This window comes from Chanodichthys erythropterus, chromosome 6 (genome assembly GCF_024489055.1).
Source record: "Chanodichthys erythropterus isolate Z2021 chromosome 6, ASM2448905v1, whole genome shotgun sequence".
NCBI lineage: Eukaryota > Metazoa > Chordata > Actinopteri > Cypriniformes > Xenocyprididae > Chanodichthys > Chanodichthys erythropterus.
In genome coordinates, this window is record NC_090226.1 from 30,946,729 (window position 1) to 30,963,842 (window position 17,114).

A 17,114-nucleotide genomic window follows, 5' to 3' on the forward strand; every position below is an offset into this window, starting at 1 on the left:
TTCTGAATTCAAATTCGTTTTTAAATTAGTATTTCATGATATTTGGGGGAAAAAGTTTTACCTTGAAAAATGTATTTAAAATTATTTTTTTGATAATGATGTTATATGTTATATTATCACATTAAATAATTTAAACTTGGAAAAAAAAACTTTATCTTAGACATTCTTATTTACCATGGCATCGACCCATTTACAGGAGTGACAAACGTATTGTAACCACAAACCATAATCAAACAGGATAAACATTTAGCGTTTTTTTTGTTTGTTTTGTTTTTTTTAAACAGCCTTTATCAGCCATCACAATTTTGGATAGTGACTCCTTTATTCCATACACACAAAACAATCATTTAAGGGTCATAGTTCTCACTCCCTAAACTTTGCAGTGTGCATAATTGTTATGTTTTGTGGTGCAGGCTGTTATTAATCTTTTCACATTGATCTCCAGAGGCTGAGAAGAGCGAGGACACAGCAGGTGGTGGATGGCAGGGAGTCCTGCAACGCAACTACAGCCAGGACTGCAGCTTCAAAGACAACATGTACCATGTGGGAGACTATGTTTATGTGGAGCCCACAGAACCAAACCTGCAGCCGCACATCGTCTGCATAGAGCGCCTCTGGCAGGATGATGCAGGTATTACATTCATAAATCATTAAATAGATGCTGTCAACATATATGTGAGTTATGCATGTATGTTGTTTCATAACACTAATTATTGAGAATATACATTACTGTTAAAAATTTGGGGGTCAGTGAGATTTATTTTTGAAAGATAATAAATTAATACTTTTATTCAGCAAGGATGTATATTAAAGGCACAATTTGTAAGATTTTTGGATTAAAATATGCAAAAACCACTAGAACAATATTATATATTTTGTTGACTTGTGTGCTTACATTATCCCAGATGTTTCCAAGAATGTTTAAATCCAGAGAAATAAGCCATTTTAAACAGGACACGAACCATGTCTGTGCGTTGCCTATCAGTGACATCATACCCGCGTTACCCTTGATTTTCGGTTTAATTTTACCGACCCCAAACTTTTTAACAGTAGTGTAGATATTGAACTGTGTGTATGTATCTTTTCATGAAGGAGAGAACTGGCTTTATGGCTGCTGGTTCTACAGACCCAACGAAACATTTCATCTTGCTACACGCAAATTTCTTGAGAAAGAAGTTTTCAAAAGCGACTATTACAACAAAATTCCTGTCAGTAAAATAATGGGCAAATGTGTCGTCATGTTTGTGAAGGTAATATCATTCAGCAATGAGTCCAAAACATTCCCAATAAAAAAAAAAAAAAAACATTTTTACATTACTATTACACTTTAAAAACATTAAAAATCTGTTCTGATATTTCAGGAGTATTTCAAACTTCAGCCTGACAACTTCCGACCTGAAGACATTTTTGTCTGCGAGTCTCGGTATTCTGCTAAAACCAAGTCCTTCAAAAAGATCAAGATGTGGACGATGCCCCTGAGCTCAGTGAAGTTTGTCAGTCGTGAAGTGCCGTTGCCTGTGGTTCGTGTGGCCTCCATGTTTGCACCCAAACAGGACAGTGAAAAGCCTCCTGAGGTGGCAGAGGATAGCAAAGCTGTACCATCTATTATTGATAAAGTAAGAAATATATTGACATATATTGAGTATCTTTGACATATGCTGCCTGACTAACAATCTGTGTCATCAGGAGAGGGAGGATGTTACCATGGAGATCAGTAATGGTGAGCCAGGCTGCCAGTACTATGAGCAGCTATGCTACAATGACATGTGGCTGAAAGTGGGAGACTGCGTCTACATCCGCTCTCATGGGCTCGTACGCAACCGTGTGGGCAGGTAGGGTACCAATGATGAGACACAGTGTTGTTCATGTTGTTCCAAAGCGAATTACGTCATTTCTTATGTGGAACAAAAAGGAGATATTAAGCAGAATATTCACGCTGCTCTTTTCCATACAATGAAATCAAATGGGACAATATAGAGCTTTGAAAAGTACAAAAAGGCACTATAAAAGGGTTCACCCAAAATTTAAATTAAAAATTAAAGGATTAAAAGGGATTGAAGGGAATAAATAAGAATGGTAAAATAATTTCTTGGTCTGATTGTAGTTATGAAGTAATCAATTTAAACTATTTGCAAATAATATTTTTTTATTTGCAAATAATTTTTTTTTAAATGTGCACACATTCACTCTTCTTATGTCTAATGTCGAAAATGCAAACATTTCTTGTCTTGTCACATTCATTTATAAATTACATGAATCATGATCACATATTTTCAATTCAGAACGGCGAAATTTCATAAAAAGTTGAGTAGTTTGCATCACTTGATAGTCTATTACTGACAGTCACTGAGCATTTCTACCGTAAAACAGTTGTCTAATATTTACATCTACTTACATCTTTCCACAAACTCTTGTTGCGTTGTGACAGTGACAGTAAGACTCGTCTTCTTTGATTTAATTGGCCATCTCAATCATTTTGACATTGACAAGCGCAGTTATACCGCCTAAAAATGTAATTGTTATAACTTTTGTGATCCTAACAACAAACAGCTTTACTCATTCTACATTCAAATGAAAAAATAAGACAAATAAAATGAGAACATATGAATTCTATTATATTTAAAAAATTTTATTCATAGCTCCGACAAACTCATTGGCTTTGGTCTGGGCAGTAGTGCCCCAACCACCCAAACTCCACCTATGCTCACAGTTATCTCATTCCAAACCCAGAAGGCTTTTGTTCTTCTTCAAAACACAAATGCAGATATTTTTAATAAAACCTAAGATATTTCTGTTCCTCCATTGAAAGTCCATTTGACCAAAACTTTCATGCTTCAGAAAGTTCATAAACACAAAAGTAATTTAATCTAAGTCTTCTGAAGAGACACAATGGCTTTATATGATGAACAGACGTATTTTAGGCTTTTATTCACATATAAACATTGATCAATGCAGAAGACTTGGATTAACACTCTGAGGTCTGAAGGTATCGCCGGCGATACCACCGTGGTTTATTCTTATCAGTGTGAAAGAGACTCAAAATACTCCGTCAATGTTGCACATACAATTAAGAGTTATACACCATTTTAATCTGTGGAATATCTTCTTTCATTTGTGTACACTCAGAGTAAAAACAAAATGTTGTGCTCTTTGTAAAATAAAGAAAACTAACATGATGCGTGATAGCCTAGTTTGTGCTGAATACAGTGTAATGACACTTTTTCCATTAATATGTCTATGAACAACTGAAAAAAGCACAAATGTCAGGGCATGTCAAAACTTCTCCAGGGCCCCAAAAATCCTCAGACCCCTGAGGGTTAAACTGCTTCATGTGAAAGTTTTGGTGGAATCGACTTTCAGTGAATGGACAGAAATCTCTCTGGTTTCATTAAAAATATCCTCAAATGTGTATCGAAGATGAAGGAAAGTCTTATGGATTTGGAAAGACACAACAATGAGTAATTGATGACGGAACCATCCCTTGGTGATATTCCAAGTTTTCTGAGGTCTTGGACGAAAAAGATACAAAGAGAACTAACAGCATTTGATGTCATTGATGTTACCATCATAATAAGCCTCGTTTCCACCAAAATTACCGGGAACAATTTGTCCCAGGAACTTTTTTACCCCCAGACCTGTTGCCGTCTGCTTTTCCATTGCATCTAAAGTACCGTGAAGATTGGTCAGATGACGTAAGACTGAGCGCGACTTTCCAGTTCCCTCGTCGTCAGACCATCGGTCTTTTTTTTTAACTCCAGCGTTGATTCAAACAGCAAACAACTCTTACCGCACACATCGCAACAGACTTAAAAATAATGGTGAAATAAAATGCTGCATGGAGTCAACCAATCAAAATGTTGCATGAACTTAACCAATCAGCATGTTCAGCTCCCAAGTCCCACCCCCGAAAGTTCCTGAACTTTGAAAAAGTACTACGTGAGCAGGGACTTTCTGAGGGGAGAATTTTCACCAGGAACTTTATTTAGACCCTGGTTCCTGCAGTCGGAACACACCGGGTACTACCCCAAAGTTCCTGGGGAAAGTTCCTGCAGTGGAAATGGGGCTATAGTGTTTTGGGAAAAATTACTATTAAATGTTGCATATGAATCCCACTTGGTTATTTTATTTCTTTTTGTACTTATTGTAGCTGTAGCTAAATCTCAACTGCCACTTCCTTACATGCAAACTTGGATCGATGACAGTGTCTCCTGACATATGAATGATTTTGTCTTGTAATAGGATAGAAAAGATGTGGGTGCGAGATGGAGCTGCCTATTTTTTCGGGCCCATTTTCATCCATCCCGAGGAGACCGAGCATGAGCCTACCAAGATGTTCTACAAGAAGGAAGTGTTCCTCAGTAACCTGGAAGAATCCTGCCCTATGACCTGTATTGGAGGTAACAGTATTTTAGCTGGCCTTGATGTTAAGTTTTATCATTACAGTTGCATTACTGAGTGGTTTCAAGAACATGGACTGAAGGACATTATTTCCATTGAAAGGACTATTATTACATGAAGTGATTTGTTAGTTTTCCCGATTAAATCTTATCACCATGTCTCCCACATCTGGACTGTTTCTTGTCCTCAGGGAAGTGTACAGTGTCTTCTTTCAAAGATTTCCTGTCATGCCGGCCAACTGAAATGCCGGAGGAGGATGTGTTGCTGTGTGAGAGCCGCTACATTGAGAGTGAGAAGCAAATGAAGAAGTTTAAAGGACTGAAGCGTTTCTCTCTGTCTGCCAAAGTAGTCGAGGATGAAATCTATTACTTTCGGTCAGTTGCTTCATTCTTGATATCTACTGAAGTAATCCAAAGAAACATAAAACTTGATTTACATAGAAAACAGACTTTAGTGTGTAGTGATTGCTTGTTTTCTGTCACAAAATTGAACATTGGACTCATGCTTTTGGTTATCTCTGTCAGAAAGCTCATAGTGCCTCAGAAGGAGCCGTCTCCACTGCTGGATAAGAAGATAGAGGAGTTGGAGGCCAAGTTTGCGGACATGACGGATGAAGAGCTGGAGGATTTGGGAGATGATGATGGAGACGGTTCTGATGCTCACTGCATGCCGCAGCTTCAGACTCAGCTGACCAGCGACATGGACATGCTGCATTATGCACCCCCGCAGGTCTGCTGTTGTTGAATGAAAATTATTGGTTGTGCTTGTGCAAAAGCAGTAGGAATAGCAGCATGTGACCCTCAATGATTTATGCTTAGAAAACCCACTTATCTCAGAAGGGGCTGTTCGCAGAAGTTGTTATTGTTGTATTTTGTAACCGGCTGTATTGTCTGATAATCAGTAGTCTCGAATAGTGAGATTTTTTACTATTTTGCAGCTTATTCTGGTCAAAAACTGCCGATTTGGCACATGTGGACTGGTCATTATTAGATTAAATTAGTGATATTTTCAAAATCACTAGAATAATGATGTAGCAAATTGTAACATTAAAGGAACACTCCACTTTTTTTGAAAATAGGCTCATTTTCCAACTCCCCTAGAGTTAAACATTTGAGTTTTACCGTTTTCGAATCCATTCAGCCGATCTCCGGGTCTGGCGGTACCACTTTTAGCATAGCTTAGCATAGTTCATTGAATCTGATTAGACCGTTAGCATCTCACTCAAAAAATGACCAGAGTTGCGATATTTTTCCTATTTAAAACTCGACTCTTCTGTAGTTAAATTGTGTACTAAGACCGACGGAAAGAGAAAAGTTGCGAATTTCTAGGCTAGGACCTATACTCTCATTCTGGAGTAATAATCAAGGAACTTTGCTGCCGTACCATGGGTGCAGCAAGCGCAATGATATTACACAGCGCCTGTGAGCCCCTGCTTGCACAGGGAGCGTGCCTTGCAACCATGGAGACATTTGTGAGAGGCGCAAATTCCTTGATTATTATGCCAGAATGAGAATATAGTATAGTTCCTAGCCATATCGGCCTAGAAAATCGCAACTTTTCATTTTCCGTCGGTCTTAGTACACGATGTAACTACAGAAGAGTCGAGTTTTAAATAGGAAAAATATCTAAACTCTTTGGTTATTTTTAAGCGAGATGCTAACGGTCTAATCAGATTCAATGAACTATGCTAAGCTATGCTAAAAGTGGTACCGCCAGACCCGGAGATCGGCTGAATGGATTCGAAAACGGTAAAACTCAACTGTTTAACTCTAGGGGAGTTGGAAAATGAGCCTATTTTCAAAAAAAGTGGAGTGTTCCTTTAAAGGTGCTGTATGTAATTTTTTTGACTGCAAGTTCACATACATTTTTCTCAGAAAAACATTGCTACGGCCAGTTATTCCGTGTCAGAATGTCTGTTTTTGTTTTGACAATTTACCCAAAAGTATTTTGACGACCCGGGTTGCCAGTTGGTGGAATGCAGCAATGGAAGCAAGCAAATAAACTAGTTCATAGATCGCAGATTCTACCCGACCTAAAAAAGCCCCGGCATCCATCTAAAAAGCACCATGTCCAGAGGCATATTAAAATGTGGAGAAATCAAGTCATCAACATAAGGTGATGATACATGGGCAACTTTTTGAGCAATGTTGCTGGGCAGTGTCGCAGAGTGATGATGCTTGGGCACTTTCGCATTGAGAATGGGCAACAAATTTCTATCTGGATACTTTTGATCTGAATTTTGTTGGCTCATTGCTTTCCATTGTCAATCGCGCTCAGTCCAGTTGCACGTCCTCAATCTGGCAACCTGCGTAAGCATTGGGTCTGAGGAGGAGGGGGCAGGAGAAACAACTCTCCAATATTTTGAATTAGGACTGCAGTACCCATTTCAACCACTAGTTGTCAATATTACTTACTGTTTGGGGCGGTTTACACAGAACGCGTGCTGAATTTTCATTGTTTTCTATGTAAAAATGCTCTAGCTGGATGCGTTTAACCATTGCACTTGCATCTTTTGCAGCGTCTTACACATGACATTGCAACTGCCCAACATTATCAAGTTTCTTAAAGGCAAAAATGCATACTGTGTGAATGACCCCTTAAATGTTTTTAAAATATTTTCCACATTTACCTTGTAAATATTTTTTTTTTGCCAATGAAATTTTGCTAATATGACTGCACCTTTAACCTGAATTTCTTTCTTTCATCTGTGGAACACAAAAGATACTTTGAAGGATGTTGGTAACCAAACATTTTTGGTGACCATTGACTTTTATATTGACAAAAAAACATGAAACATACTTTTGCGTTCTGCAGAAGAATTACAGGTTTGGAAAGACATAAATGATGACAAAATTTTTATTTCTCTGTGAACTACCCATTTAAGATGTAATGTTTGGAATGTTATGGCTTTATTCTCAAAATCTTAGGGTTTTTTGGTTCTAATAAATCTGAAATCAGTGGTACCACAATAACAGCCCCACTTGTCACAAAGTGGTAGCTCAATTCCGGAGAATTCCGCAGAAACGCTCATGGTAGCAAATTGCTATGATGTAATACTGTCTACCTTGACCCCTGTATGTTACATAGAATCCTGTCAAACATATTGAAGCGAGGGATTTTGGCATTTTGGATGCAATTTGAATCTAAAGTACCATGAGCAGCCTTATGCATGCTGTGTAAGGCTGAGACTAGATAATCAGCATCTCATTTTCCCACAGTCCGCACCAAAGTCGATAAAGGGTCTGTCGAAGAAGGAGGGAGCAAAGAGGAAGATCAACATGAGTGGGTACATTCTCTTCAGCAGTGAAATGAGAGCTGTCATCAAGGCCCAGCACCCTGACTTCTCCTTTGGAGAACTCAGTCGACTGGTGGGCACAGAGTGGAGGAACCTTGAGGCCACTAAGAAAGCTGAGTATGAAGGTAAAGTGTCAAAGTTTGCTATTCTTCACAAAAGAAATTTGCCTGGAAATCATATATGGAGACTGATGTATGGGATATAAGGGTTAATGTCAAATTGTTTTTATCTTTTGTCGTCAATTTAGAGCGGGCAGCTAAGGTAGCGGAGCAGCAGGAGCGAGAAAGAGCAACGCAGAACTCCCCAAGAGCAGGTACCCCAGTAGGGGCGCTCATGGGGGTAGTACCTCCCCCGACCCCCATGGGGATGCTTAGCCACAGCATGACGCCTATGGCAGGTAACCCCTCTCAGGTGTGGTGGACACACAGAGCTGCAATATGAAGCCTAACTGCTAACACACTCATCTCCAGCGCCATCTTCAACCAGTTCATTCCTTCCGCAAAGCTGCCATGTTTTTGTGTCTGTAATTCCTAAACTAACTTCTGTTATCTGATGCATTCTGAATGCATCATGTCCTTGTCATCCATCAAAGAGTTACTGCATGAGCTGTAACAATCGTGAAACTTAACTACCATTTTTTTCATTGGAATGGTGCTGCTCAGCCGTGTGTTCTGAGAACTTTTCTCAGAAATGATCCATGTTTCCACTGACTTGAGAGCTGAATAATGACTGAACGGATTGTTTATCCAAAAAAGTTTAATTTGACATCTTTATACTATCATAAGCTGAATAGAATAGTGTGTGAAAAATATGATAAATAAAAAAAATAAAAATAAATGCACAGTATATCAGTTATCGACCCATATTAGAATTGTTTTAATTTATCAATATCAGTTGATATTGGATATTTAATTATGCATGCTAATTTTCCTGTTTTTACATGTCGATTACCTTTGCCATTATCTAATGCTCACTTAAAATTCATTATTAATGCTACTAATTTAATAACACTGTTAAATGTGTCATTTGCTTAATGTCAAAATGAATATCCGATTGTGATGCCTAAGTTCACTTAAGCATTTAAAATTATTTTAGTTTTAATTGAAATTATTTATATACAATATTATAGAATTTAATATCAGTCATCAACACTTATAACGTGAAAAAAAGAAGATCTATGTAAATGTAAATTTTGGTGCATTCCTAAAATAATTAGATGGATAACAAGAATTAAAGTGTTGTTTTTGTTAACTAAAACTATTAAAGAATTGCTTCCGTTAACTGAAATAAATCAAAATATAAATATTAGATTAAAACACTTCAAATGAAAAAACTAAATAAATCTGTTAAATAAATAAAAGTTAAAATCTGAAATAAAATGTTTAAATTGATATAAAATTAATAAAACTGATTTAAAAATAAAGTTAAATAGAAATGTTTTTTTAAAATATGAACTGAAAATATGAAACTAAAAGATCATTCAAAATATGAATAAATACTAAAATAGCTGCTGGAGTAGCTTTACAGCTCAACATAATTGGAGGAGAACAAAGCAGTTTCCATTGCGGAGATGATTTTTCAGGACCAGAACCACTTTTCTTCAGTTGAAATGGGTGGATAAGGGCCAGATTAAGCACAGCTCTGCCCAGTTAGTGGAAAAGGGGTGTGTGTGTGTGTGTGTGTGAGTGTGTGTGTTGGGTTTTACTTTTCATCATGAATGATAAATCGGCTAACTTGCTCTAATTGTAGTTTTCATTTTCTTTTTACGTAGTGCATGAATTCATTCTCATAACTGCATGATATACTGATGCATGCATATGTTGTGTCGCCACCTTCCTCTTCCAAGGAAAAGGCATGTTGGGTAGTTATGGGCCAACCATGCTACCCTTCCATGGGCCTGTCGATGGCATGATAAACGTGGCCCGCATGCCTCCACATCCCATGGGGGTGCCTGCCTTACCCTTCCACTTCCCGTGGGGTATGCCTGGCATGCCGTATCTGGGTAAGGACCACTTCACAGCCACACGTCCCCACTCGCAGTTGCTTCCTGTCTGCCTCTCCAATCCTAACAAGAGGGGCTACCTGTACCATAGAGCAAACTGTCTGGCCTGACCAAGACAAAACCAACTGAAGGGACTCCCAAGTGTTCTGTAGAGGAATAGTTCATGCAAAATTGACAGTTCTGTCATAATTTACTCACTGTCATGTCGTTCCAAACCTGTATGGCTTTCTTATATTCGTACAACACCAAATTAGGTCACACTTTACAGTAAAGTTCCATTTGTTAACATTAGAACAATACTTCTAAAGCATTTGTTCATCTTAATTACAACATTTAATAATTCATTATTAAAATAAAAAAGTTGTGTCTGTTAGTATTATTAAATGGACCTAAGCTAACATGAACTAACAATGAACAGTTGTATTTTTATTAACTAACGTTAACCAGATTAATAAATTCTGTTACAAATGCAGTTAATGTTAGTTCACTGATTAATTAATTTGAACTATTAATAACTAACTAATTATAACTAATTTTAACTAATTAGATATTTTGGTAACATTTTGCAATAAGGTTTTATTTTTTAACATTAGTTAACTACATTAGTTAACATCAACTAACAATGAACAATACTTTACAGCATTTATTAATACTAGTTCATGTAAATCTCAGCATTTAGTAATACCTTTTTAAAATCAAGTTGTATCTGTTAACATTAGTTAATCCACTGTGAACTAACATGAACATTTTTATTAACTAAAATTAACAAAGGTTGATAAATCCTGTAAAGATATACTGGTCGTTTTTAGCTCATGTTATTTAACACATCAACTAATGTTAATGAGATGTTACCGATATTTTGAAGAATATTCAAGTTCTATTCCATATAACGAAAGCAAGTGACTAGGAGCAGTTAAGCTTAAAAAAGACACAAAACACACTATTGCTGCATCCAAATATACCTATTTTCCTACTACAGTATATAGTATGCAAAAAACGCATTGCTAAAACAGTAGTATGTTTGAATACATAGTATTTGAAAACCAGTAAGTGAAAAGTACCTAGTAAATGACCTACTACTTCTGAGATTCTAGAGTCCACATTCGATGGACTCTTTACTATCCCATGAAGCCACAGGAGAGGAGTTGTGAATGGCAGGTTACTGACGCTGAAGTCCTGACATACAGTGGCATGAAAAAGTATGTGAACCCCTTGCAGAATCTGTGAAAATGAGAATATTTTTTATAAAATAAGAGGGATAGTAAAAAATGCATGTTTTTTTTTGTTTAGTACTGCCCTGAGTAAGATATTTTACATAAAAGATGTTTGCATTTAGTTCACAAGACAAAACAATAGCTGAATTTATTAAAATAACCCCATTCATAAGTATGTGAACCATTTATTCTTAATACTGTGTGTGGTTACCTGATGATCCACGACTGTTTTTATGTTTTGTGATGGTTGTTAATGAGTCTCGTTTGTCCTGAACAGTTAAACTGAGCTCTGTTCTTCATCAGTTTTCAAGCATTTTTGCATATTTGAACCCTTTCCAGCAGAGACTGAATGATTTCGAGATCCATCTTTTCACACTGAGGATGATTGAAGGACTCAAACACAACTATTAAAAAAGGTTCAAACATTCACTGATGCTCCAGAAGGAAACACGATGCATTAAGTGTCGGGGTGTGAAAACCTTTGAACAGGATGAAGATGTCACAATTTTTCTTATTTTGTTTAAATATCATTGTTTTTCATTCAGTACTGCCCTTCGGAAGCAACAGAAGATACTTGCATGTTTCCCTGCAGAAAAATTAAGTACAATTTACCTTGATATTTGAATTCAAAAGTTTTGACCCCTCGGCTCTTAATGCATCGTGTTTCCTTCTGGAGCATCAGTGAATGTTTGAACCTTTTTTAATAGTTGAGTGTGAGTCCCTCAGTTGTCCTCAGTGTGAAAAGATGAATCTCAAAATCATAGTCACTGCTGGAAAGGGTTCAAATATGCAAAAATGCTTGAAAACTGAAGAATCTGCAGGAGCTGGAGGATTTTTCTGAAGAACAGAGCTCAGTTTAACTGCTCAGGACAAACAAGAGACTCATGAACCACCATCACAAAACACAAAAACACAGTTGTGGATCATCAGGTAACCACACACAGTATTAGGAATCAAGGGTTCACATACTTATGAATGGGGTTATTTTAATAAATTCAGCTATTGTTTTGTCTTGTGAACTAAATGCAAACATCTTTTATGTAAAATATCTTACTCAGGACTGTACTAAACAAAAAATAACATGCATTTTTTTATTATCCCTCTTATTTTATTAAAAAAATTCTAATTTTCAGAGATTCTGCAAGGGGTTCACATACTTTTTCATGCCACTGTAGAGAAATTTCATTTTTGGGTGAACTAACCCTTTAACCAACTACCTACTAAGACAGTATGTGATTTCGGATGCAGTAATTTGTCTATTTGACTGCAATGCATTTCAAATCTTCTGAAGTTGTACTGTAGTTTTGTGTCAGGAACAGACCAAAATGTAATTCATTATTAACACAGTTATTATATAACACAGCTATAGTGTGAAAAAGAGCAGTCTAAACATTTTTCTCAATTTCTCCTTTTGCTTGATTTGGGACAAAGACTTCAGATGTCTTGATTCCTGTTGATTAGATCAGATTCTAATGGTTTCAGCAATGGAGAACTGATTATCTACACAGATAAACGTGAACAGAAAGAGCTCAGGGTATCAGTTCACTTTAAAAGTCTCTTATTCTCAGTGTATGCTGAAACCTCTTTCACAGGTATGAATGGAATGGCCCCAGGTTCAACAGGAAGCACTTATGGGACTCAGGTATTACTGATTCTGATGCGTTTCACGTTTATTCCTTACATCAATACTAAATGCTGATTCAATTTTATCTCTGGCAACCAAAAACAACTGTTGGATTGAATTAAAAAATTTCTGCGCTTTGAGTTATTGAGTTCTGAATCTTTACATTTCTGTAGATGGGTGTGATGAACTCAGGCCAACAGGCCCCGCCACCCTACCCGGGACAGGGGCAAGTTGGGCAGCCCTCTCTACAGCAGCCCTCCACCCCCATATTTGTGGCTCCTCCACCCAAACCCCAGCGACTGCTACATTCAGAGGCCTACCTGCGGTATATAGAAGGACTCAGTGCTGAGTCCACTACTGTCAGCAAATGGGACCAAACACTCTCAGGTGAGTAAGAAGGCAGATTTACATTATGTTGTAGTGGTGGACCAACATTGCCAATGCAAATACTTAGGCCGCATTTACATTACATGGTTCAAAGTGACCCAATTCCAATTTTTTCCCCCCATGTGGCACAGATGGGTAACCCATAAACATGTAAGCAGGAAAAAAGCATGTGGATTTAGATATTCTCAGATCGGTTTCAGGCCTCATTCATGTGGAAATAAATCTGATATGAATTGGATACGTGGATTTGCCATGCAAGAGGACAGATCGAATATATTCCCATCAATTCCATTTGTACGTTACTGAAAAAGTGATTTGGGTGGACACCTTCTTCGATCACATGACTCTCTTTTTCTCTGCCTCAAGAGACCGATGTGTTGCTGACCTTTAAAGATGGTGCAGAAAGCAAAAGCTTGTAATATAATTTTTTCGGCGTCCATTGCAAATCGCGCTGTTTTCAGCATAAGCTTTTCTGGATCAGTATGTCTACCTTGGGTTGCTTCGCCAAGTGTATAGTGTAAATGCAGATATCAGATATGGGTCACTTTTAAAAGAAGATGTAAATTGGTCGTCAAAAAAAACTGATATAGTCAACAAATCGGAATTGGGCATCAGGGTCATAACAGGGACTTAATTTGTTACAGTGTTGCATTTTCTTCTTGGTTTGGTTTGCTTTCACAAGGCAATATCTCAAAGTCACATGTGAGTATAGCTGAGCTCTTATCAGAGTTTACTTCTCAGAGATTATTGTGGCTTTATCCGTAGCTGTCGTGGTTTGTGATACACGCAAACACTTACGAATGTAGCCATCATTCCCCCATTTGATTATATTTAAAGTGCCCCTATTATGCCTTTTTAAATGTTCCTAATATTTTTTTGGGAGTCTCCTACAACAGGTTTATATGCATGCAAGGTCAAAAAACACTTTCATTTTCTCATAATAAACATTTAATTTCACCTCAGGTCTCAGTGATTGTTAAACGATTCGTTAGAAGTAGTTCAAAGAATCAGTCTCATTAAACTCCTCCTTTCCGTGAGCCTACACTGCTCTGATTGGTCAGATGGCCCAGTCCTTTGTGATTGGTCTACTGCATGCACTGCACGCCCATTGCCATAACTGAATGACAGCTATCAATTCACAAGACATTGTATACAATGTATGGACAAAAAAGATAGATTTTACCATATCAATTCGAACCCGAGTCCGACGATGAAACGTCTGAAGTAATCGATCAACCAGAAACTGATTCGCAATCACGACTGGAGTAGGATGTTTCTATATGGTAAGTGTCACCTTAGTTTGTGTTAGAATATGTGATAGCAGCGTCACTGTTACCTGTGGGAACTGTATCAGAATGGCAAGCGAAGCTGAAAACCTCTAAACATAAGATAAACATTTAGGCCAGATGTGTACTGACTTTTTTGTCATAACTATTAACAAAGTAAAAAATGGCTATATCATTGTTTGACATTACATTGGATGTTTACTGTTTATAGAGAGAATACTTCAACTAGTTAGCGCGGATTAGCATCTTAACACCCTATTACAATACAGATAAAGCTCCACTCTACTGTAATAATAAAAACGCAGAGGAAAAAAACTGTTTGTTTTGTAAGTTGTAAACTCCCACGTTAGCCGAGCACAAATGTGAATAGCTGATAATGCATTACACTCTGTAAACAAAAGTCGTGTTCCATCCTTAATCATTACTCCAAGTAATAAGCTGCATTAATCGACACATTTTTTATACAATATTGGACCCACATCTGAATAGCAGAACTACAGAAACGTGAGTTAGCCGGTTAGCAGGAGACATACAGACTAGGGTGTACGGTACACAACATAACATACAAAACTACGAATTTTGAACAATCGCTAGAAAATATAAACATCAATTATTAATCATACTTACAGGTTGAGATTCAGAGGAGCAAACTGGTCCAAATAAACTGGGCAGTGATCCATATTTTAAGACCAAGTGAATTTGTGAATCCTGCGTTAAACTCTGTGAGGTTTGAGAAGCAGTTGTCAGTAAAATGACGGGAACACAACAAAAGATCGTACTGCTGTGGTATTGTTGAAAAAATGAAATTTCCCTGGCGTCTGTGTGCGCAATAAGTGGGCGGGCAATATGCTAATGTTTCGTTGTGACGTCACATCGAAACGGCTTGGGATTCGTTTTACAAACGACTCGTTTAATTGACTCACAGTCGACTCTTTTGAGAGACAGTAACTTATATATGGCACACTTTCAGATTTAAAACTTTGCAGGATGTTTTCATTCACTTAGAGCTATATTACACACTACATGAAAGGAAATTTTCAAAAATCCATAATAGGGGCACTTTAAAATAATATAAGAAGCGCTCTTTGGTTTTCAACTAAAATAACAAATGTGCTCACTCACAGAATCAGACACTGCTGCTTTTTCTATAAAACATTTGCCATTATGAATTACGATACTGCTTGGTTCGTTGGGTCGGGTTGCTTTCTCACCGCCAAACCGCTCCAGTGTTTGTTTTCAATCAGACCACCTCATTCAGGTGATCTCGGAGAAGCGGATCCTAGTGCAATTGCCGTATTCATACATGCCTAAACGAACCGAAGGCTAAAAACGCACAAAACAAACGCTCCAACTGAGCAGGTGTGAAAACACCTTTAGTTATAACATTTACTAATAACGTTTTTAATATGTTAACGTTAACATTTTTATTAACTAACATTAACAAAGGTTAATAAACGCTGCAAAAATATATTGCTCATTTTTAGTTTGTTAGTTAATGTAAAAAACTGTTAACGAAAAAAAAAACATTTTGCATAAAGAAACTGTAAAAAATATGAGGGAGATTCACTCAGTGTATGGATGATAAAATACAGTATATATAATATAAAACAATTTTACAATTCCAAGTAAGATTATTTTTTTATATAGTATTGTTGTTTTATTAACTTATTGTTTATAAATAAAATAAACATTCACATTAATGTAAAAAATGTTTGGGGTTGGTACATATTTTTTATGCTTTTGAAATTAAGCTCAGCAAAGCTGCATTCATTTGAGCATAAATACAGTAAAAAAAAAAAAAAAAAGAAAAAAAAAAGAAGAAGAAATAGCAAAATAGCTTGTTTTCTATTTTATTATATTTTAAAATCCTTCAGAAATCATTCTAATATGCTGATTTGGTGCTCAAGAAAAATTTATTATTATTTTTGTTGTTGAAAAGTTGTGGTGCTTAATATTATTGTGGAAACGGTTCTTTCTTTTTTTTTCAACTTCCTCTGATGAGTAGAAAGTTTGAAGAACAGAACATCTTTGGATTAAAAATCTTTTGTAACAAATGTTTTTATCAAACATCTGTGTGTTTGACCCCAGCTCGCAGGAAAGATGTGCGGCTCACAAAAGAGCAGGAGAGCCGTCTGCCCTCTCATTGGCTAAAGAGCAAGGGAGCTCACAAGACCATGGCTGACGCACTGTGGCGACTACGGGACCTGATGCTGCGAGACACACTAAACATTCAACAGACGTATAACATCCAAAACATCTGAAGCATTCCTCTTCATTCTCACACAGTGAGATGAGCTGTTCTTAGTGTTTTCATGTTGTGATCGAATAACGTTCTGTTTAGAGTTTTGTAATGCTTAAATATTGTCCGTTGGCTTTGTTAGTGTTGATGTTTCTTGATAGCACTTTCAATTGGCTGATTTTGTATGTTGACTATTAAATGTTCTTAGACCAATTCAAACATTTTCATAAAATGTTGAACTTTAAAGTGTTGACCTTAATGTTTGTGCATTGTAATGTGTGACAGGTTATGTTAGGATTGTTCTGAAAGAATGTAGAAATGGCCGTTTTTGGGTCTTGGTTCGTAAAATGGTATATGACAAGAAGTTAATAGGCCTATTTTTCATATCATCCCAGTTGTATCAGCTAAAATCATTTTGGAATGGACACTATCTGTCTATTGTTTCAATAAACTAACAGTGACAGGACGTTGTTTTTGTATGTGTAGGAAAAATAACCTTTTTTTATCATTTAACCTAGTATATGCTGTATATTACACTGCCCTCCAAAAGTTTGGAAACACCCGAGAAAAGTGGGGTTTTGGACAATATTGGCATGAATCCTTTTTAATTTGGGATAATTTTGCACAGATAATGGACAACGCAAACTACGAAAACATATTTTATTACAT

The 17,114-nt window shown here is 36.8% G+C and overlaps 1 protein-coding gene across 3 annotated transcripts in view; it reads left to right on the forward strand.

The window, feature by feature from the left end:
• pbrm1 (polybromo 1) overlaps positions 1-16,901 on the forward strand; it is a 40,950-nt gene extending 24,049 nt beyond the window's left edge. Inside the window, exons 18-30 of one of the 3 annotated variants that reach the window (XM_067388606.1) lie at positions 446-631; positions 1,093-1,250; positions 1,362-1,616; positions 1,687-1,832; positions 4,240-4,397; positions 4,589-4,772; positions 4,923-5,127; positions 7,617-7,818; positions 7,941-8,090; positions 9,540-9,695; positions 12,502-12,551; positions 12,707-12,920; positions 16,295-16,901. In XM_067388606.1, the coding sequence (XP_067244707.1) occupies positions 446-631; positions 1,093-1,250; positions 1,362-1,616; positions 1,687-1,832; positions 4,240-4,397; positions 4,589-4,772; positions 4,923-5,127; positions 7,617-7,818; positions 7,941-8,090; positions 9,540-9,695; positions 12,502-12,551; positions 12,707-12,920; positions 16,295-16,467 (2,237 nt within the window). In that variant the 3' untranslated portion in view covers positions 16,468-16,901. The remainder of the gene's footprint in view (positions 1-445; positions 632-1,092; positions 1,251-1,361; positions 1,617-1,686; positions 1,833-4,239; positions 4,398-4,588; positions 4,773-4,922; positions 5,128-7,616; positions 7,819-7,940; positions 8,091-9,539; positions 9,696-12,501; positions 12,552-12,706; positions 12,921-16,294) is intronic. The other 2 variants (XM_067388607.1, XM_067388608.1) reach the window with 2 other exon arrangements.
• The last annotated feature ends 213 nt before the right edge of the window (positions 16,902-17,114 follow it).